The 24746-nt window shown below is 40.8% G+C and overlaps 1 protein-coding gene and 1 gene segment (V, D, J or C); one reads left to right on the forward strand and one right to left on the reverse strand.

Annotated features, from left to right (window-relative positions):
- Nucleotides 1-24746, reverse strand: part of LOC137373098 (immunoglobulin kappa light chain-like) — a 60711-nt gene that overhangs the window by 8570 nt on the left and 27395 nt on the right. The window contains 1 exon segment of the V gene segment in view: nucleotides 60-105. Within this exon segment, the coding sequence occupies nucleotides 60-105 (46 nt within the window).
- Nucleotides 1-24746, forward strand: part of LOC137373097 (ral guanine nucleotide dissociation stimulator-like 1) — an 86140-nt gene that overhangs the window by 450 nt on the left and 60944 nt on the right. The window lies entirely within an intron of this gene.

Genomic DNA, 24746 nt, shown 5'->3' on the forward strand with positions numbered 1-24746 from the left:
GTGTTTTCGAAAGTTTCAGTATTTAAAGGATTAATAACGGAGGATTGAGGTTTACTTACTCAGTCTGAGCTTGGTTCCTTTACCGAACGTAAACCACACTGACAGCTTCCAGTGCAGGGGCTGTACAATATCCTCTGCTCTCTGTTTCACTCACTCACTCTCACCCTCTCTCTGTCTTTCACTGTCACTGTGTCTCTTTCTCTGTCACTCTTTGCCTGTGTGTATGTGTGTCTCTGTCTCTCACACTCTCTCTATATATATCTATTTGTCTCTGTCTCTATGTGTGCTTCTGTCTGTCTCTGTCTGTGTGTGTCATTCACAGTGTGTCACACTCTGTCTCTGCTACTTTGGGTTTCTCTCACATTCTGTCTCTCTCTCATTGTTTTCTCTCACTCTGTCTCTTTCACTCTCTCATTATGTCCCTCTCTCTCACTCCCTGTTACTCTGTCTCTGTCACACGCTCTCTCTCTCTCACACTCTCTCTCAATCTGTCTCTCTCTTTCTCTCACTCACTCTGTCTCTCTTTCTCACTCTCTCTCACTCCCTCACTCTGTCTCTCTTTTTCTCCCTCTCACTGTCTCTCTCTTTCTTTCTCTCTCACTCTCTCTCTCTTTCTCACTCTCACTCTCTCATTCTGCCTCACTCTGTCTCTCTTTTTCTCCCTCTCACTATCTCTCTCTTTCTCTCTCTCTCACTCTCTCACTCTGTTTCTCTCTCACTCTGTCTCTATTTCTCACTCTCTCTCACTCTCTCACTCTGTCTCTCTTTTTCTCCCTCTCACTGTCTCTCTCTTTCTCTCTCTCTCACTCACTCTCTTTCTCACTCTCACTCTCTCTCATTCAGTCTCACTCTGTCTCTCTTTTTCTCCCTCTCACTCTCTCTCTCTTTCTCTCTCTCTCACTTTCTCTCTCTCTGTCTCTAACAGACTGGGATGAATTCTCCCGGTGCCATGGAGACGGGGTTCTCATTTGGAGGTTGGGCAGGACTGGGAAAAATACGACGAGCCGTGTCAACATGGCTCCCTGACACATTCCCGCCTCCGGGTTACTTTCCCATGGGTGTACTGGGAACCGGTCATCTGCTGCCTCCATGGAGATGGGCAGACAATTCGAGCAATGAAGTTCACATTTAGGGGCCATTTTTGAGCCGGTGCTGGTATTTTACCAACGTCGGAGCGGCCTCCCCACCCCCGAGTGCGGAGGCCACCAGCTCAATGGAGGAGGCCTCCCGGCAGCAGGCCAGGGGACCATCGGAGACGGAGACTCTATGTCCCAATGACAGAGCTACAGGGATGAAAAGCTGCAGTCCCGCCTGTTAATAATCCTGTGGAGGAGTTTCCTAACCCTAACCCTCTTCAACCTGATGGCCCAACTGGCTTCAGCCCTTTTTATTTTACTATTCCTCTGCAGGCAGCCAAGGGCGTCTCCATGTTGAGGGGCCCTCACTCTCGCCTGCCTGTTTCAGCAGGGCCCACCTCTCCCGGTGGAGCTGCCAGCCTGACATCACTGTGGGCCCTCTGATTGGGCCTGCAGGCTCGGGAGCCTGACTGCCATCATTAATAGGACAGTGAGTGTGGAGGTGACCAATTAAGAGGCTGCCTCCCAGAAAGTTGCTCCGGCGAGTGCTGATGACATGGGCAGGCTCGGGACCCTCATATAGGCCAGAAGTCAGAGTCCCAATGTCCACTGGGCCAACCAGCCATCTCTCTCTCTCACGCTGTCCCTCTTGTGCTCTTTCCCTCTGTCTATCTCACTATCTCCCTCTCTCTCTTTCTCTCATTCTCTTTCTCTCACTCTTTCTCTCTCTCTATCTGTCTCTCTCTAGCACTTTCTCTCTCTCTCCTACTGTCTCTCTTTATCTCTCTCTCTCTCTCTCACTGTCTCTTTCTGTCATTCTCTCTCTCCCACTGTCTCTGTTTCTCTCTCTCTCCGACTGTCTCTGTTTCACTCTCTCTCTCTGTCTGAATTCCATGCTGCCGTGCTTGGGAAAGTTGGGAATTCTACTTGTCGATGATAAATCTTCCAGCTGCTCTTCCCACCACATCAGATGGAAAAGCCTGGAGCCACTCAATTCCTGGGAAATGAAAATCTCCCAGCAAACCGAGCTCACCTGCCTGTGCCCTGGAAAAAAGGGGAGGGGTGTTTCTGTAAATGTGATGTTTCTGTTGCTGACTCTGCTCTTCCTCATGGACCATTTGAAAACAGTGAGTTTCAGAGTCAGTGGATCATGTCTACATGGAGTGGGAGAGGTTGTGGCCCCTGTTCCATTATTTGAAGGGGCTGCTTCTCATCCTCTGGTTCCAATTCAGGCCCACACTCCTGATCTTTGGCCACCCAGTGCAGAGGTGACTGGGCAGGTTGGAGGCCCCTCCTCGTGGGTCTGCTCCTGGGCCTGGCCAAGGTGTCCATCCACAGGCCCGAGTTGGATGGGACCCATGGGGTGGTGGCACTGGCTGCCAGTCTCTCTACCATGGCATTGTCCCCACCCGGGTGGCCCTGGAGAAGGAGCAGGGGGTGTCTGCTGGGTCACTTGAGGCCTTCAGGCTGCAGTGGGCACCACAGGGACAGGAGTGTGTAGTGGATCGTGGAAATAACATCAGGCTTTAATTTGTTCAGTTTGCTTTCTATTTATGATTTCAGTTTTATTCATTTCGACACTTTTCTAAATTGGATTTTGATTGGTGAAAATTGTGTCATCCAGATTGTCCAATCAGATGATAAGAAACCTGTTTCCATAGTAACTGACCTGGGGTGTCTGACCTGGGATGGGGGGTCAATAATAATGATCAATAATTAGTCTGTGCTCATGAAGCGACTCCACGAGAACCCAGAGAGAATCGAATGAAGCAAAATGTCAAATCTCCAGAGCTGTGAGATTCTCACTGATGAAGACAGCAGCTCCTCGTCCTCTCTAAACTCCTCCATCCTTTCTCAATTCCTCACACCGTTCAGGGGAATGTTTCTGTCAACACTCTCATCGACACATGTGGCAGCAATGCACAAAACAGCAAATATTTCCCAGATAGATAAGACAGGAGATTGAAGCAACTGTTTTAATAGAAGGTCTGTTTATTATATAATAAATATAACTGTGGGATGTGTCGGTACAGGAGGTGGGACTGTGTGTCCATTATTAACTATTATATATAACTGTGGGATGTGTCAGTACAGGAGGTGGGACTGTGTGTCCATTATTATATATTATATATAACTGTGGGATGTGTCAGTGCAGGAGGTGTGACTGTGTGTCCATTATTATATATTATATATAACTGTGGGATGTGTCAGTGCAGGAGGTGTGACTGTGTGTCCATTATTATATATTATATATAACTGTGGGATGTGTCAGTACAGGAGGTGGGACTGTGTGTCCATTATTATATATTATATATAACTGTGGGATGTGTCAGTGCAGGAGGTGGGACTGTGTGTCCATTATTATATATTATATATAACTGTGGGATGTGTCAGTGCAGGAGGTGTGACTGTGTGTCCATTATTAACTATTATATATAACTGTGGGATGTGTCAGTACAGGAGGTGGGTCTGTGTGTCCATTATTATATATTATATATAACTGTGGGATGTGTCAGTGCAGGAGGTGGGACTGTGTGTCCATTATTATATATTATATATAACTGTGGGATGTGTCAGTGCAGGAGGTGTGACTGTGTGTCCATTATTATATATTATATATAACTGTGGGATGTGTCAGTACAGGAGGTGGGACTGTGTGTCCATTATTATATATTATATATAACTGTGGGATGTGTCAGTACAGGAGGTGGGACTGTGTATCCATTATTATATATTATATATAACTGTGGATGTGTCAGTAGTGAAATTGGGACTGTGTGTCCATTATTATATATTATATATAACGGTGGATGTGTCAGTAGAGAAATTGGGACTGTGTGTCCATTATTATATATTATATATAACTGTGGGATGTGTCAGTGCAGGAGGTGTGACTGTGTGTCCATTATTATATATTATATATAACTGTGGGATGTGTCAGTACAGGAGGTGGGACTGTGTATCCATTATTATATATTATATATAACTGTGGATGTGTCAGTAGTGAAATTGGGACTGTGTGTCCATTATTATATATTATATATAACGGTGGATGTGTCAGTAGAGAAATTGGGACTGTGTGTCCATTATTATATATTATATATAACTGTGGGATGTGTCAGTGCAGGAGGTGTGACTGTGTGTCCATTATTATATATTATATATAACTGTGGGATGTGTCAGTACAGGAGGTGTGACTGTGTGTCCATTATTATATATTATATATAACTGTGGGATGTGTCAGTACAGGAGGTGGGACTGTGTGTCCATTATTATATATTATATATAACTGTGGATGTGTCAGTAGTGAAATTGGGACTGTGTGTCCATTATTATATATTATATATAACGGTGGATGTGTCAGTAGAGAAATTGGGACTGTGTGTCCATTATTATATATTATATATAACTGTGGGATGTGTCAGTGCAGGAGGTGTGACTGTGTGTCCATTATTATATATTATATATAACTGTGGGATGTGTCAGTACAGGAGGTGGGACTGTGTGTCCATTATTATATATTATATATAACTGTGGATGTGTCAGTAGTGAAATTGGGACTGTGTGTCCATTATTATATATTATATATAACGGTGGATGTGTCAGTAGAGAAATTGGGACTGTGCATCCATTATTATATATTATATAGAACAGTGGAACGTGTCAGTCGAGGAGGTGGGACTGTGCGTCCCTTATTATATATTATCTATAACTGTGGGATGTGTCAGTGCGGGAGGTGGGACTGTGCGTCCCATATTATATATTATATATAACAGTGGAACGTGTCAGTCGAGGAGGTGGGACTGTGCGTCCCTTATTATATATTATATATAACTGTGGAACGTGTTAGTCGAGGAGGTGGGACTGTGCGTCCCTTATTATATATTATATATAACTGTGGAACGTGTCAGTCGAGGAGGTGGGACTGTGCGTCCCTTATTATATATTATATATAACTGTGGAACGTGTTAGTCGAGGAGGTGGGACTGTGCGTCCCTTATTATATATTATATATAACTGTGGAACGTGTCAGTCGAGGAGGTGGGACTGTGCGTCCCTTATTATATATTATATATAACTGTGGAACGTGTCAGTCGAGGAGGTGGGACTGTGCATCCATTATTATATATTATATATAACTGTGGGATGTGTCAGTGCGGGAGGTGGGCTGTGAGTCCATTATTATATATTATATATAAATGTGGAACATGTCAGTCGGGTAGGTGGGACTGTGCGTCCATTATTATATATTATATATAACTGTGGGATGTGTCAGTGCGGGAGGTGGGACTGTGTGTCCATTATTATATATTATCTATAACTGTGGGATGTGTCAGTGCGGGAGGTGGGCTGTGAGTCCATTATTATATATTATATATAAATGTGGAACATGTCAGTCGGGTAGGTGGGACTGTGTGTTCATTATTATATATTATATATAACTGTGGGATGTCAGTGCGGGAGGTGGGACTGTGTATCCATTATTATATATTATATATAACTGTGGGATGTGTCAGTGCGGGAGGTGGGACTGTGTGTCCATTATTATATATTATATATAACTGTGGGATGTGTCAGTGCAGGAAGTGGGACTGTGTGTCCATTATTATATATTATATATAACTGTGGGATGTGTCAGTGCAGGAGGTGGGACTGTGTGTCGATTATTATATATTATATATAACTGTGGGATGTGTCAGTGCGGGAGGTGGGACTGTGTGTCCATTATTATATATTATATATAACTGTGGGATGTGTCAGTGCAGGTGGTGGGACTGTGTGTCCATTATTATATATTATATATAACTGTGGGATGTGTCAGTGCAGGAGGTGGGACTGTGTGTCGATTATTATATATTATATATAACTGTGGGATGTGTCAGTGCGGGAGGTGGGACTGTGTGTCCATTATTATATATTATATATAACTGTGGGATGTGTCAGTACAGGAGGTGGGACTGTGTGTCCATTATTATATATTATATATAACTGTGGGATGTGTCAGTGCAGGAGGTGGGACTGTGTGTCCATTATTATATATTATATATAACTGTGGGATGTGTCAGTGCAGGAGGTGGGACTGTGTGTCGATTATTATATATTATATATAACTGTGGGATGTGTCAGTGCAGGAAGTGGGACTGTGTGTCCATTATTATATATTATATATAACTGTGGGATGTGTCAGTGCAGGAGGTGGGACTGTGTGTCGATTATTATATATTATATATAACTGTGGGATGTGTCAGTGCGGGAGGTGGGACTGTGTGTCCATTATTATATATTATATATAACTGTGGGATGTGTCAGTGCAGGTGGTGGGACTGTGTGTCCATTATTATATATTATATATAACTGTGGGATGTGTCAGTGCAGGAGGTGGGACTGTGTGTCGATTATTATATATTATATATAACTGTGGGATGTGTCAGTGCGGGAGGTGGGACTGTGTGTCCATTATTATATATTATATATAACTGTGGGATGTGTCAGTGCAGGAAGTGGGACTGTGTGTCCATTATTATATATTATATATAACTGTGGGATGTGTCAGTGCAGGAGGTGGGACTGTGTGTCGATTATTATATATTATATATAACTGTGGGATGTGTCAGTGCGGGAGGTGGGACTGTGTGTCCATTATTATATACTATATATAACTGTGGGATGTTTCAGTGCGGGAGGTGGGACTGTGTTTCCATTATTATATATTATATATAACTGTGGGATGTGTCAGTGCGGGAGGTGGGACTGTCTGTCCATTATTATATATTATATATAACTGTGGAACGTGTCAGTCGAGGAGGTGGGACTGTGCGTCCATGATTATATATTATATATAACTGTGGGATGTGTCAGTGCGGGAGGTGGGACTGTGTGTACATTATTATATATTATATATAACTGTGGGATGTGTCAGTGCGGGAGGTGGGACTGTGTGTCCATTATTAGATATTATATATAACTGTGGGATGTGTCAGTGCGGGAGGTGGGACTGTGTGTCCATTACTATATATTATATATAACTGTGGAACGTGTCAGTCGAGGAGGTGGGACTGTGTGTCCATTACTATATATTATATATAACTGTGGAACGTGTAAATCAAGGAGGTGGGACTGTGTCTCCATTATTATATATTATATATAACTGTGGAACGTGTCAGTCGAGGAGGTGGGACTGTGCGTCCATTATTATATATTATATATAACTGTGGGATGTGTCAGTACAGGAGGTGTGACTGTGTGTCCATTATTATATATTATATATAACTGTGGGATGTGTCAGTACAGGAGGTGGGACTGTGTGTCCATTATTATATATTATATATAACTGTGGATGTGTCAGTAGTGAAATTGGGACTGTGTGTCCATTATTATATATTATATATAACGGTGGATGTGTCAGTAGAGAAATTGGGACTGTGTGTCCATTATTATATATTATATATAACTGTGGGATGTGTCAGTGCAGGAGGTGTGACTGTGTGTCCATTATTATATATTATATATAACTGTGGGATGTGTCAGTACAGGAGGTGGGACTGTGTGTCCATTATTATATATTATATATAACTGTGGATGTGTCAGTAGTGAAATTGTGACTGTGTGTCCATTATTATATATTATATATAACGGTGGATGTGTCAGTAGAGAAATTGGGACTGTGCATCCATTATTATATATTATATAGAACAGTGGAACGTGTCAGTCGAGGAGGTGGGACTGTGCGTCCCTTATTATATATTATCTATAACTGTGGGATGTGTCAGTGCGGGAGGTGGGACTGTGCGTCCCTTATTATATATTATATATAACTGTGGAACGTGTTAGTCGAGGAGGTGGGACTGTGCGTCCCTTATTATATATTATATATAACTGTGGAACGTGTTAGTCGAGGAGGTGGGACTGTGCGTCCCTTATTATATATTATATATAACTGTGGAACGTGTCAGTCGAGGAGGTGGGACTGTGCGTCCCTTATTATATATTATATATAACTGTGGAACGTGTTAGTCGAGGAGGTGGGACTGTGCGTCCCTTATTATATATTATATATAACTGTGGAACGTGTCAGTCGAGGAGGTGGGACTGTGCGTCCCTTATTATATATTATATATAACTGTGGAACGTGTCAGTCGAGGAGGTGGGACTGTGCATCCATTATTATATATTATATATAACTGTGGGATGTGTCAGTGCGGGAGGTGGGCTGTGAGTCCATTATTATATATTATATATAAATGTGGAACATGTCAGTCGGGTAGGTGGGACTGTGCGTCCATTATTATATATGATATATAACTGTGGAACGTGTCAGTCGAGGAGGTGGGACTGTGTGTTCATTATTATATATTATCTATAACTGTGGAATGTGTCAGTGCGGGAGGTGGGCTGTGAGTCCATTATTATATATTATATATAAATGTGGAACATGTCAGTCGGGTAGGTGGGACTGTGCGTCCATTATTATATATTATATATAACTGTGGGATGTGTCAGTGCGGGAGGTGGGACTGTGTGTCCATTATTATATATTATCTATAACTGTGGGATGTGTCAGTGCGGGAGGTGGGCTGTGAGTCCATTATTATATATTATATATAAATGTGGAACATGTCAGTCGGGTAGGTGGGACTGTGTGTTCATTATTATATATTATATATAACTGTGGGATGTCAGTGCGGGAGGTGGGACTGTGTATCCATTATTATATATTATATATAACTGTGGGATGTGTCAGTGCGGGAGGTGGGACTGTGTGTCCATTATTATATATTATATATAACTGTGGGATGTGTCAGTGCAGGAAGTGGGACTGTGTGTCCATTATTATATATTATATATAACTGTGGGATGTGTCAGTGCAGGAGGTGGGACTGTGTGTCGATTATTATATATTATATATAACTGTGGGATGTGTCAGTGCGGGAGGTGGGACTGTGTGTCCATTATTATATATTATATATAACTGTGGGATGTGTCAGTGCAGGTTATGGGACTGTGTGTCCATTATTATATATTATATATAACTGTGGGATGTGTCAGTGCAGGAGGTGGGACTGTGTGTCGATTATTATATATTATATATAACTGTGGGATGTGTCAGTGCGGGAGGTGGGACTGTGTGTCCATTATTATATATTATATATAACTGTGGGATGTGTCAGTACAGGAGGTGGGACTGTGTGTCCATTATTATATATTATATATAACTGTGGGATGTGTCAGTGCAGGAGGTGGGACTGTGTGTCCATTATTATATATTATATATAACTGTGGGATGTGTCAGTGCAGGAGGTGGGACTGTGTGTCGATTATTATATATTATATATAACTGTGGGATGTGTCAGTGCAGGAAGTGGGACTGTGTGTCCATTATTATATATTATATATAACTGTGGGATGTGTCAGTGCAGGAGGTGGGACTGTGTGTCGATTATTATATATTATATATAACTGTGGGATGTGTCAGTGCGGGAGGTGGGACTGTGTGTCCATTATTATATATTATATATAACTGTGGGATGTGTCAGTGCAGGTGGTGGGACTGTGTGTCCATTATTATATATTATATATAACTGTGGGATGTGTCAGTGCAGGAGGTGGGACTGTGTGTCGATTATTATATATTATATATAACTGTGGGATGTGTCAGTGCGGGAGGTGGGACTGTGTGTCCATTATTATATATTATATATAACTGTGGGATGTGTCAGTGCAGGAAGTGGGACTGTGTGTCCATTATTATATATTATATATAACTGTGGGATGTGTCAGTGCAGGAGGTGGGACTGTGTGTCGATTATTATATATTATATATAACTGTGGGATGTGTCAGTGCGGGAGGTGGGACTGTGTGTCCATTATTATATACTATATATAACTGTGGGATGTTTCAGTGCGGGAGGTGGGACTGTGTTTCCATTATTATATATTATATATAACTGTGGGATGTGTCAGTGCGGGAGGTGGGACTGTCTGTCCATTATTATATATTATATATAACTGTGGAACGTGTCAGTCGAGGAGGTGGGACTGTGCGTCCATGATTATATATTATATATAACTGTGGGATGTGTCAGTGCGGGAGGTGGGACTGTGTGTACATTATTATATATTATATATAACTGTGGGATGTGTCAGTGCGGGAGGTGGGACTGTGTGTCCATTATTAGATATTATATATAACTGTGGGATGTGTCAGTGCGGGAGGTGGGACTGTGTGTCCATTACTATATATTATATATAACTGTGGAACGTGTCAGTCGAGGAGGTGGGACTGTGTGTCCATTACTATATATTATATATAACTGTGGAACGTGTAAATCAAGGAGGTGGGACTGTGTCTCCATTATTATATATTATATATAACTGTGGAACGTGTCAGTCGAGGAGGTGGGACTGTGCGTCCATTATTATATATTATATATAACTGTGGGATGTGTCAGTGCGGGAGGAGGGACTGTGTGTCCATTATTATATATTATATATAACTGTGGGATGTGTCAGTACAGGAGGTGGGACTGTGTGTCCATTATTATATATTATATATAACTGTGGAACGTGTCAGTCGAGGAGGTGGGACTGTGCGTCCAATATTATATATTATATATAACTGTGGGATGTGTCAGTGCGGGAAGTGGGACTGTGTGTCCATTATTATATATTATATACAACTGTCGGATGTGTCAGTGCGGGAGGTGGGACTGTGTGTCCATTATTATATATTCTAGATAACTGTCGGATGTGTCAGTACAGGAGGTGGGACTGTGTGCCCATTATTATATATTCTAGATAACAGTGGGATCTGTCAGGACAGGAGGTGGGGCTGTGTGTCCAATATTATATATTATATATAACTGTCGGATGTGTCAGTACAGGAGGTGGGACTGTGTGTCCAATATTATGTCTTATATATAACTGTGGGACGTGTCAGTCCAGGAGGTGGGACTGTGTGTCCATTATTATATATTAGATATAACAGTGGGATGTGTCAGTACAGGAGGTGGGACTGTGCGTCCATTATTATATATTATATATAACTGTGGGATGTGTCAGTTCAGGAGGTGGGACTGTGTGTCCATTATTATATATTATATATAACTGTGGGATGTGTCAGTGCAGGAGGTCGGACTGTGTGTCCATTATTATACATTATCTATAACTGTGGGATGTGTCAGTGCGGGAGGTGGGACTGTGCATCCATTATTATATATTATATATAGCAGTGGAACGTGTCAGTCGAGGAAGTGGGACTGTGCGTCCCTTATTATATATTATCTATAACTGTGGGATGTGTCAGTGCGGGAGGTGGGACTGTGCGTCCCATATTATATATTATATATAACAGTGGAACGTGTCAGTCGAGGAGGTGGGACTGTGCGTCCCTTATTATATATTATATATAACTGTGGAACGTGTTAGTCGAGGAGGTGGGACTGTGCGTCCCTAATTATATATTATATATAACTGTGGAACGTGTCAGTCGAGGAGGTGGGACTGTGCGTCCCTTATTATATATTATATATAACTGTGGAACGTGTCAGTCGAGGAGGTGGGACTGTGCATCCATTATTATATATTATATATAACTGTGGGATGTGTCAGTCGAGGAGGTGGGACTGTGTGTCCCTTATTATATATTATATATAACTGTGGGATGTGTCAGTGCGGGAGGTGGGACTGTGTGTCCATTATTATATATTATCTATAACTGTGGGATGTGTCAGTGCGGGAGGAGGGCTGTGAGTCCATTATTATATATTATATATAAATGTGGAACATGTCAGTCGGGTAGGTGGGACTGTGCGTCCATTATTATATATTATATATAACTGTGGGATGTCAGTGCGGGAGGTGGGACTGTGTATCCATTATTATATATTATATATAACTGTGGGATGTGTCAGGACTGGAGGTGGGACTGTGTGTCCATTATTATATATTATATATAACTGTGGGATGTGTCAGTGCGGGAGGTGGGACTGGGTGTCCATTATTATATACTATATATAACTGTCAGATGTGTCAGTGCGGGAGGTGGGACTGTGTGTCCATTATTATATACTATATATAACTGTGGGATGTGTCAGTGCGGGAGGTGGGACTGTGTGTCCATTATTATATACTATGTATAACTGCGGGATGTGTCAGTGCGGGAGGTGGGACTGTGTGTCCATTATTATATATTATATATAACTGTCGGATGTGTCAGTACAGGTGGTGGGACTGTGTGTCCATTATTATATATTATATATAACTGTGGGATGTGTCAGTGCGGGAGGTGGGACTGTGTGTCCATTATTATATACTATATATAACTGTGGGATGTGTCAGTGCGGGAGGTGGGACTGTGTGTCCATTATTATATATTATATATAACTGTGGGATGTGTCAGTGCAGGTGGTGGGACAGTGTGTCCATTATTATATATTATATATAACTGTGGGATGTGTCAGTGCAGGAGGTGGGACTGTGTGTCCATTATTATATATTATATATAACTGTGGGATGTGTCAGTGCAGGTGGTGGGACAGTGTGTCCATTATTATATATTATATATAACTGTGGGATGTGTCAGTGCGGGAGGTGGGACTGTGTGTCCATTATTATATATTATATATAAATGTGGGATGTGTCAGTGCAGGTGGTGGGACAGTGTGTCCATTATTATATATTATATATAACTGTGGGATGTGTCAGTGCGGGAGGTGGGACTGTGTGTCCATTATTATATATTATATATAACTGTGGGATGTGTCAGTGCAGGTGGTGGGACTGTGTGTCCATTATTATATATTATATATAACTGTGGGATGTGTCAGTACAGGAGGTGGGACAGTGTGTCCATTATTATATATTTTCTATAACTGTGGGATGTGTCAGTGCGGGAGGTGGGACTGTGTGTCCATTATTATATATTATATATAACTGTGGGATGTGTCAGTGCAGGTGGTGGGACAGTGTGTCCATTATTATATATTATATATAACTGTGGGATGTGTCAGTGCGGGAGGTGGGACTGTGTGTCCATTATTATATATTATATATAACTGTGGGATGTGTCAGTGCAGGTGGTGGGACTGTGTGTCCATTATTATATATTATATATAACTGTGGGATGTGTCAGTACAGGAGGTGGGACAGTGTGTCCATTATTATATATTATATATAACTGTGGGATGTTTCAGTGCGGGAGGTTCGACTGTGTTTCCATTATTATATATTATATATAACTGTGGAACGTGTCAGTCGAGGAGGTGGCACGGTGCGTCCATTATTATATATTATATATAACTGTGGGATGTGTCAGTGCAGGAGGTGGGACTGTGTGTCCATTATTATATATTATATATAACTGTGGAACGTGTCAGTCGAGGAGGTGGGACTGTGCGTCCATTATTATATATTATATATAACTGTGGGATGTGTCAGTGCGGGAGGTGGGACTGTGTGTCCATTACTATATATTATATATAACTGTGGAACGTGTAAATCAAGGAAGTGGGACTGTATCTCCATTATTATATATTATATATAACTGTGGAACGTGTCAGTCGAGGAGGTGGGACTGTGCGTCCCTTATTATATATTATATATAACTGTGGAAAGTGTCAGTCGAGGAGGTGGGACTGTGTGTCCATTATTATATATTATATATAACTGTGGGATGTGTCAGTGCGGGAGGTGGGACTGTGTGTCCATTATTATATATTATATATAACTGTGGGATGTGTCAGTACAGGAGGTGGGACTGTGTGTCCATTATTATATATTATATATAACTGTGGGATGTGTCAGTGCAGGAGGTGGGACTGTGTGTCCATTATTATATATTATATATAACTGTGGAACGTGTCAGTCGAGGAGGTGGGACTGTGCGTCCATTATTATATATTATATATAACTGTGGGATGTGTCAGTGCGGGAGGTGGGACTGTGTGTCCATTACTATATATTATATATAACTGTGGAACGTGTAAATCAAGGAAGTGGGACTGTGTGTCCATTATTATATATTATATATAACTGTGGAACGTGTCAGTCGAGGAGGTGGGACTGTGCGTCCCTTATTATATATTATATATAACTGTGGAAAGTGTCAGTCGAGGAGGTGGGACTGTGTGTCCATTATTATATATTATATATAACTGTGGGATGTGTCAGTGCGGGAGGTGGGACTGTGTGTCCATTATTATATATTATATATAACTGTGGGATGTGTCAGTACAGGAGGTGGGACTGTGTGTCCATTATCATATATTATATATAACTGTGGAACGTGTCAGTCGAGGAGGTGGGACTGTGTGTCCATTATTATATATTATATATAACTGTGGAACGTGTCAGTCGAGGAGGTGGGACTGTGCGTCCATTATTATATATTATATATAACTGTGGGATGTGTCAGTGCGGGAGGTGGGACTGTGTGTCCATTACTATATATTATATATAACTGTGGAACGTGTAAATCAAGGAGGTGGGACTGTGTGTCCATTATTATATATTATATATAACTGTGGAACGTGTCAGTCGAGGAGGTGGGACTGTGTGTCCATTATTATATATTATATATAACTGTGGGATGTGTCAGTGCGGGAGGTGGGACTGTGTGTCCATTATTATATATTATATATAACTGTGGGATGTGTCAGTACAGGAGGTGGGACTGTGTGTCCATTATCATATATTATATATAACTGTGGAACGTGTCAGTCGAGGAGGTGGGACTGTGCGTCCATTATTATATATTATATATAACTGTGGGATGTGTCAGTTCGGGAGGTGGGACTGTGTGTCCATTATTATATACTATATATAATTGTGGGATGTGTCAGTGCGGGAGGTGGGACTGTGTGTCCATTATTATATATTATATATAACTGTAGGATGTGTCAGTACAGGTGGTGGGACTGTGTGTCTATTATTATATATTATATATAACTGTGGGATGTGTCAGTGCGGGAGGTGGGACTGTGTGTCCATTATTATATATTATATATAACTGTGGGATGTGTCAGTGCGGGAGGTGGGACTGTGTGTCCATTATTATATATTATATATAACTGTGGGATGTGTCAGTGCGGGAGGTGGGACTGTCTGTCCATTATTATATATTATATATAACTGTGGAACGTGTCAGTCGAGGAGGTGGCACGGTGCGTCCATTAATATATATTATATATAACTGTGGGATGTGTCAGTGCAGGAGGTGGGACTGTGTGTCCATTATTATATATTATATATAACTGTGGAACGTGTCAGTCGAGGAGGTGGGACTGTGCGTCCCTTATTATATATTATATATAACTGTGGAAAGTGTCAGTCGAGGAGGTGGGACTGTGTGTCCATTATTATATATTATATATAACTGTGGGATGTGTCAGTGCGGGAGGTGGGACTGTGTGTCCATTATTATATATTATATATAACTGTGGGATGTGTCAGTACAGGAGGTGGGACTGTGTGTCCATTATCATATATTATATATAACTGTGGAACGTGTCAGTCGAGGAGGTGGGACTGTGCGTCCATTATTATATATTATATATAACTGTGGGATGTGTCAGTTCGGGAGGTGGGACTGTGTGTCCATTATTATATACTATATATAATTGTGGGATGTGTCAGTGCGGGAGGTGGGACTGTGTGTCCATTATTATATATTATATATAACTGTAGGATGTGTCAGTACAGGTGGTGGGACTGTGTGTCTATTATTATATATTATATATAACTGTGGGATGTGTCAGTGCGGGAGGTGGGACTGTGTGTCCATTATTATATATTATATATAACTGTGGGATGTGTCAGTGCGGGAGGTGGGACTGTGTGTCCATTATTATATATTATATATAACTGTGGGATGTGTCAGTGCGGGAGGTGGGACTGTCTGTCCATTATTATATATTATATATAACTGTGGAACGTGTCAGTCGAGGAGGTGGCACGGTGCGTCCATTAATATATATTATATATAACTGTGGGATGTGTCAGTGCAGGAGGTGGGACTGTGTGTCCATTATTATATATTATATATAACTGTGGGATGTGTCAGTGCGGGAGGTGGGACTGTGTGTCCATTATTATATATTATATATAACTGTGGGATGTGTCAGTACAGGAGGTGGGACTGTGTGTCCATTATTATATATTATATATAACTGTGGAACGTGTCAGTCGAGGAGGTGGGACTGTGCGTCCATTATTATATATTATATATAACTGTGGGATGTGTCAGTTCGGGAGGTGGGACTGTGTGTCCATTATTATATATCATATATAAATGTGGGATGTGTCAGTGCAGGAGGTGGGACTGTGTGTCCATTATTATATATTATATATAACTGTCGGATGTGTCAGTACAGGAGGTGGGACTGTGTGTCCATTATTATATATTCTAGATAACTGTCGGATGTGTCAGTGCAGGAGGTGGGACTGTGTGTCCATTATTATATATTATATATAACTGTGGAACGTGTCAGTCGAGGAGGTGGGACTGTGCGTCCATTATTATATATTATATATAACTTTGGGATGTGTCAGTGCGGGAGGTGGGACTGTGTGTCCATTACTATATATTATATATAACTGTGGAACGTGTAAATCAAGGAAGTGGGACTGTGTCTCCATTATTATATATTATATATAACTGTGGAACGTGTCAGTCGAGGAGGTGGGACTGTGCGTCCCTTATTATATATTATATATAACTGTGGAAAGTGTCAGTCGAGGAGGTGGGACTGTGTGTCCATTATTATATATTATATATAACTGTGGGATGTGTCAGTGCGGGAGGTGGGACTGTGTGTCCATTATTATATATTATATATAACTGTGGGATGTGTCAGTACAGGAGGTGGGACTGTGTGTCCATTATCATATATTATATATAACTGTGGAACGTGTCAGTCGAGGAGGTGGGACTGTGCGTCCATTATTATATATTATATATAACTGTGGGATGTGTCAGTTCGGGAGGTGGGACTGTGTGTCCATTATTATATACTATATATAATTGTGGGATGTGTCAGTGCGGGAGGTGGGACTGTGTGTCCATTACTATATATTATATATAACTGTGGAACGTGTAAATCAAGGAAGTGGGACTGTGTCTCCATTATTATATATTATATATAACTGTGGAACGTGTCAGTCGAGGAGGTGGGACTGTGCGTCCCTTATTATATATTATATATAACTGTGGAAAGTGTCAGTCGAGGAGGTGGGACTGTGTGTCCATTATTATATATTATATATAACTGTGGGATGTGTCAGTGCGGGAGGTGGGACTGTGTGTCCATTATTATATATTATATATAACTGTGGGATGTGTCAGTACAGGAGGTGGGACTGTGTGTCCATTATTATATATTATATATAACTGTGGGATGTGTCAGTGCAGGAGGTGGGACTGTGTGTCCATTATTATATATTATATATAACTGTGGAACGTGTCAGTCGAGGAGGTGGGACTGTGCGTCCATTATTATATATTATATATAACTGTGGGATGTGTCAGTGCGGGATGTGGGACTGTATGTCCATTACTATATATTATATATAACTGTGGAACGTGTAAATCAAGGAAGTGGGACTGTGTCTCCATTATTATATATTATATATAACTGTGGAACGTGTCAGTCGAGGAGGTGGGACTGTGCGTCCCTTATTATATATTATATATAACTGTGGAAAGTGTCAGTCGAGGAGGTGGGACTGTGTGTCCATTATTATATATTATATATAACTGTGGGATGTGTCAGTGCGGGAGGTGGGACTGTGTGTCCATTATTATATATTATATATAACTGTGGGATGTGTCAGTGCAGGAGGTGGGACTGTGTGTCCATTATTATATATTATATATAACTGAGGGATGTGTCAGGACAGGAGGTGGGACTGTGTGTCCATTATTATATATTATATATAACTGTGGGATGGGTCAGTGCGGGAGGTGGGACTGTGTGTCGATTATAATATATTATATACAACTGTGGGATGTGTCAGTACAGGAGGTGCGACTGTGTGTCCATTATTATTATTATATATAACTGTGGGATATGTCAGTGCAGGAGGTGGGACTGTATGTCGATTATTATATATTATATATAACTGTGGGATGTGTCAGAGCGGGAGGTGGGATTTTGTGTCCATTATTATATATAATATATAAATGTGGGATTTTTCAGTGCAGGAGGTGGGACTGTGTGTCCATTATTATCTATTATATATAACTGTGGGATGTGTCAGTGCGGGAGGTGGGACTGTGTATCCATTATTATATATTATATATAACTGTGGGTTGTGTCAGTAGAGGAGGTGGGACTGTGAGTCCATTATTATATATAATATATAATTGTGGGATGTGTCAGTGCGGGAGGTGGGACTGTGTGTCCATTATTATATATTATATATAACTGTGGGTTGTGTCAGTAGAGGAGGTGGGACTGTGTGTCCATTATTATATATTATATATAACTGTGGGTTGTGTCAGTAGAGGAGGTGGGACTGTGTATCCAATATTATATATTATGTATAACTGTGGGATGTGTCAGTGCAGGAGGTGGGACTGTGAGTCCATTATTATATATAATATATAATTGTGGGATGTGTCAGTGCAGGAGGTGGGACTGTGTGTCCAATATTATATATTATGTATAACTGTGGGTTGTGTCAGTAGAGGAGGTGGGACTGTGAGTCCATTATTATATATAATATATAATTGTGGGATGTGTCAGTGCAGGAGGTGGGACTGTGTGTCCAATATTATATATTATATATAACTGTGGGATGTGTCAGTGCGGGAGGTGGGACTGTGTGTCCATTATTATATATTATATATAACTGTGGAACGTGTCAGTGTGGGAGGTGGGACTATGCGTCCATTATTATATATTATATATAACTGTGGAATGTGTCAGTCGAGGAGGTGGGACTGTGCGTCCATTATTATATATTATATATAACTGTGGAACGTGTCAGTCGAGGAGGTGGGACTGTGCGTCCCTTATTATATATTATATATAACTGTGGAAAGTGTCAGTCGAGGAGGTGGGACTGTGTGTCCATTATTATATATTATATATAACTGTGGGATGTGTCAGTGCGGGAGGTGGGACTGTGTGTCCATTATTATATATTATATATAACTGTGGGATGTGTCAGTACAGGAGGTGGGACTGTGTGTCCATTATTATATATTATATATAACTGTGGAACGTGTCAGTCGAGGAGGTGGGACTGTGCGTCCATTATTATATATTATATATAACTGTGGGATGTGTCAGTTCGGGAGGTGGGACTGTGTGTCCATTATTATATATCATATATAAATGTGGGATGTGTCAGTGCAGGAGGTGGGACTGTGTGTCCATTATTATATATTATATATAACTGTCGGATGTGTCAGTGCGGGAGGTGGGACTGTGTGTCCATGATTATATATTCTAGATAACTGTCGGATGTGTCAGTACAGGAGGTGGGACCGTGTGTCCAATATTATGTCTTATATATAACTGTGGGATGTGTCAGTGCGGGAGGTGGGACTGTGTGTCCATGAACATATATTATATATAACTGTGGGATGTGTCAGTACAGGACGTGGGACTGTGAGCCCATTATTATATATTCTAGATAACAGTGGGATCTGTCAGGACAGGAGGTGGGGCTGTCTGTCCAATATTATATATTATATATAACTGTCGGATGTGTCAGTACAGGAGGTGGGACTGTGTGTCCAATATTATGTCTTATATATAACTGTGGGACGTGTCAGTCCAGGAGGTGGGAATGTGTGTCCATTATTATATATTAGATATAACTGTGGGATGTGTCAGTACAGGAGGTGGGACTGTGTGTCCATTATTATATATTAAATATAACTGTGGGATGTGTCAGTACAGGAGGTGGGACTGTGTGTCCATTATTATATATTATATATAAATGTGGGATGTGTCAGTGCAGGAGGTGGGACTGTGTGTCCATTATTATATATTATATATAACTGTGGGATGTGTCAGTGCGGGAGGTGGGACTGTGTGTCCATGAACATATATTATATATAACTGTGGGATGTGTCAGTACAGGACGTGGGACTGTGAGCCCATTATTATATATTCTAGATAACAGTGGGATGTGTCAGTACAGGGGGTGGGACTGTGTGTCCATTATTATATATTATATATAACTGTGGGATGTGTCAGTGCAGGAGGTGGGACTGTGTGTCCATTATTATATATTATATATAACTGAGGGATGTGTCAGGACAGGAGGTGGGACTGTGTGTCGATTATTATATATTATATATAACTGTGGGATGTGTCAGAGCGGGAGGTGGGATTTTGTGTCCATTATTATATATAATATATAAATGTGGGATGTGTCAGTGCAGGAGGTGGGACTGTGTGTCCATTATTATCTATTATATATAACTGTGGGATGTGTCAGTGCGGGAGGTGGGACTGTGTGTCCATTATTATATATTATATATAACTGTGGAACGTGTCAGTCGAGGAGGTGGTACTGTGCGTCCATTATTATATATTATATATAACTGTGGGATGTGTCAGTGCGGGAGGTGGGACTGTCTGTCCATTATTATATATTATATATAACTGTGGAACGTGTCAGTCGAGGAGGTGGCACGGTGCGTCCATTATTATATATTATATATAACTGTGGGATGTGTCAGTGCAGGAGGTGGGACTGTGTGTCCATTATTATATATTATATATAACTGTGGAACGTGTCAGTCGAGGAGGTGGGACTGTGCGTCCATTATTATATATTATATATAACTGTGGGAAGTGTCAGTGCGGGAGGTGGGACTGTGTGTCCATTACTATATATTATATATAACTGTGGAACGTGTAAATCAAGGAAGTGGGACTGTATCTCCATTATTATATATTATATATAACTGTGGAACGTGTCAGTCGAGGAGGTGGGACTGTGCGTCCCTTATTATATATTATATATAACTGTGGAAAGTGTCAGTCGAGGAGGTGGGACTGTGTGTCCATTATTATATATTATATATAACTGTGGGATGTGTCAGTGCGGGAGGTGGGACTGTGTGTCCATTATTATATATTATATATAACTGTGGGATGTGTCAGTACAGGAGGTGGGACTGTGTGTCCATTATTATATATTATATATAACTGTGGGATGTGTCAGTGCAGGAGGTGGGACTGTGTGTCCATTATTATATATTATATATAACTGTGGAACGTGTCAGTCGAGGAGGTGGGACTGTGCGTCCATTATTATATATTATATATAACTGTGGGATGTGTCAGTGCGGGAGGTGGGACTGTGTGTCCATTACTATATATTATATATAACTGTGGAACGTGTAAATCAAGGAAGTGGGACTGTGTGTCCATTATTATATATTATATATAACTGTGGAACGTGTCAGTCGAGGAGGTGGGACTGTGCGTCCCTTATTATATATTATATATAACTGTGGAAAGTGTCAGTCGAGGAGGTGGGACTGTGTGTCCATTATTATATATTATATATAACTGTGGGATGTGTCAGTGCGGGAGGTGGGACTGTGTGTCCATTATTATATATTATATATAACTGTGGGATGTGTCAGTACAGGAGGTGGGACTGTGTGTCCATTATCATATATTATATATAACTGTGGAACGTGTCAGTCGAGGAGGTGGGACTGTGTGTCCATTATTATATATTATATATAACTGTGGAACGTGTCAGTCGAGGAGGTGGGACTGTGCGTCCATTATTATATATTATATATAACTGTGGGATGTGTCAGTGCGGGAGGTGGGACTGTGTGTCCATTACTATATATTATATATAACTGTGGAACGTGTAAATCAAGGAGGTGGGACTGTGTGTCCATTATTATATATTATATATAACTGTGGAACGCGTCAGTCGAGGAGGTGGGACTGTGTGTCCATTATTATATATTATATATAACTGTGGGATGTGTCAGTGCGGGAGGTGGGACTGTGTGTCCATTATTATATATTATATATAACTGTGGGATGTGTCAGTACAGGAGGTGGGACTGTGTGTCCATTATCATATATTATATATAACTGTGGAACGTGTCAGTCGAGGAGGTGGGACTGTGCGTCCATTATTATATATTATATATAACTGTGGGATGTGTCAGTTCGGGAGGTGGGACTGTGTGTCCATTATTATATACTATATATAATAGTGGGATGTGTCAGTGCGGGAGGTGGGACTGTGTGTCCATTATTATATATTATATATAACTGTAGGATGTGTCAGTACAGGTGGTGGGACTGTGTGTCTATTATTATATATTATATATAACTGTGGGATGTGTCAGTGCGGGAGGTGGGACTGTGTGTCCATTATTATATATTATATATAACTGTGGGATGTGTCAGTGCGGGAGGTGGGACTGTGTGTCCATTATTATATATTATATATAACTGTGGGATGTGTCAGTGCGGGAGGTGGGACTGTCTGTCCATTATTATATATTATATATAACTGTGGAACGTGTCAGTCGAGGAGGTGGCACGGTGCGTCCATTAATATATATTATATATAACTGTGGGATGTGTCAGTGCAGGAGGTGGGACTGTGTGTCCATTATTATATATTATATATAACTGTGGAACGTGTCAGTCGAGGAGGTGGGACTGTGCGTCCCTTATTATATATTATATATAACTGTGGAAAGTGTCAGTCGAGGAGGTGGGACTGTGTGTCCATTATTATATATTATATATAACTGTGGGATGTGTCAGTGCGGGAGGTGGGACTGTGTGTCCATTATTATATATTATATATAACTGTGGGATGTGTCAGTACAGGAGGTGGGACTGTGTGTCCATTATCATATATTATATATAACTGTGGAACGTGTCAGTCGAGGAGGTGGGACTGTGCGTCCATTATTATATATTATATATAACTGTGGGATGTGTCAGTTCGGGAGGTGGGACTGTGTGTCCATTATTATATACTATATATAATTGTGGGATGTGTCAGTGCGGGAGGTGGGACTGTGTGTCCATTATTATATATTATATATAACTGTAGGATGTGTCAGTACAGGTGGTGGGACTGTGTGTCTATTATTATATATTATATATAACTGTGGGATGTGTCAGTGCGGGAGGTGGGACTGTGTGTCCATTATTATATATTATATATAACTGTGGGATGTGTCAGTGCGGGAGGTGGGACTGTGTGTCCATTATTATATATTATATATAACTGTGGGATGTGTCAGTGCGGGAGGTGGGACTGTCTGTCCATTATTATATATTATATATAACTGTGGAACGTGTCAGTCGAGGAGGTGGCACGGTGCGTCCATTAATATATATTATATATAACTGTGGGATGTGTCAGTGCAGGAGGTGGGACTGTGTGTCCATTATTATATATTATATATAACTGTGGGATGTGTCAGTGCGGGAGGTGGGACTGTGTGTCCATTATTATATATTATATATAACTGTGGGATGTGTCAGTACAGGAGGTGGGACTGTGTGTCCATTATTATATATTATATATAACTGTGGAACGTGTCAGTCGAGGAGGTGGGACTGTGCGTCCATTATTATATATTATATATAACTGTGGGATGTGTCAGTTCGGGAGGTGGGACTGTGTGTCCATTATTATATATCATATATAAATGTGGGATGTGTCAGTGCAGGAGGTGGGACTGTGTGTCCATTATTATATATTATATATAACTGTCGGATGTGTCAGTACAGGAGGTGGGACTGTGTGTCCATTATTATATATTCTAGATAACTGTCGGATGTGTCAGTGCAGGAGGTGGGACTGTGTGTCCATTATTATATATTATATATAACTGTGGAACGTGTCAGTCGAGGAGGTGGGACTGTGCGTCCATTATTATATATTATATATAACTTTGGGATGTGTCAGTGCGGGAGGTGGGACTGTGTGTCCATTACTATATATTATATATAACTGTGGAACGTGTAAATCAAGGAAGTGGGACTGTGTCTCCATTATTATATATTATATATAACTGTGGAACGTGTCAGTCGAGGAGGTGGGACTGTGCGTCCCTTATTATATATTATATATAACTGTGGAAAGTGTCAGTCGAGGAGGTGGGACTGTGTGTCCATTATTATATATTATATATAACTGTGGGATGTGTCAGTGCGGGAGGTGGGACTGTGTGTCCATTATTATATATTATATATAACTGTGGGATGTGTCAGTACAGGAGGTGGGACTGTGTGTCCATTATCATATATTATATATAACTGTGGAACGTGTCAGTCGAGGAGGTGGGACTGTGCGTCCATTATTATATATTATATATAACTGTGGGATGTGTCAGTTCGGGAGGTGGGACTGTGTGTCCATTATTATATACTATATATAATTGTGGGATGTGTCAGTGCGGGAGGTGGGACTGTGTGTCCATTACTATATATTATATATAACTGTGGAACGTGTAAATCAAGGAAGTGGGACTGTGTCTCCATTATTATATATTATATATAACTGTGGAACGTGTCAGTCGAGGAGGTGGGACTGTGCGTCCCTTATTATATATTATATATAACTGTGGAAAGTGTCAGTCGAGGAGGTGGGACTGTGTGTCCATTATTATATATTATATATAACTGTGGGATGTGTCAGTGCGGGAGGTGG

The sequence above is a fragment of the Heterodontus francisci genome, chromosome 8 (assembly GCF_036365525.1).
Source record: "Heterodontus francisci isolate sHetFra1 chromosome 8, sHetFra1.hap1, whole genome shotgun sequence".
NCBI lineage: Eukaryota > Metazoa > Chordata > Chondrichthyes > Heterodontiformes > Heterodontidae > Heterodontus > Heterodontus francisci.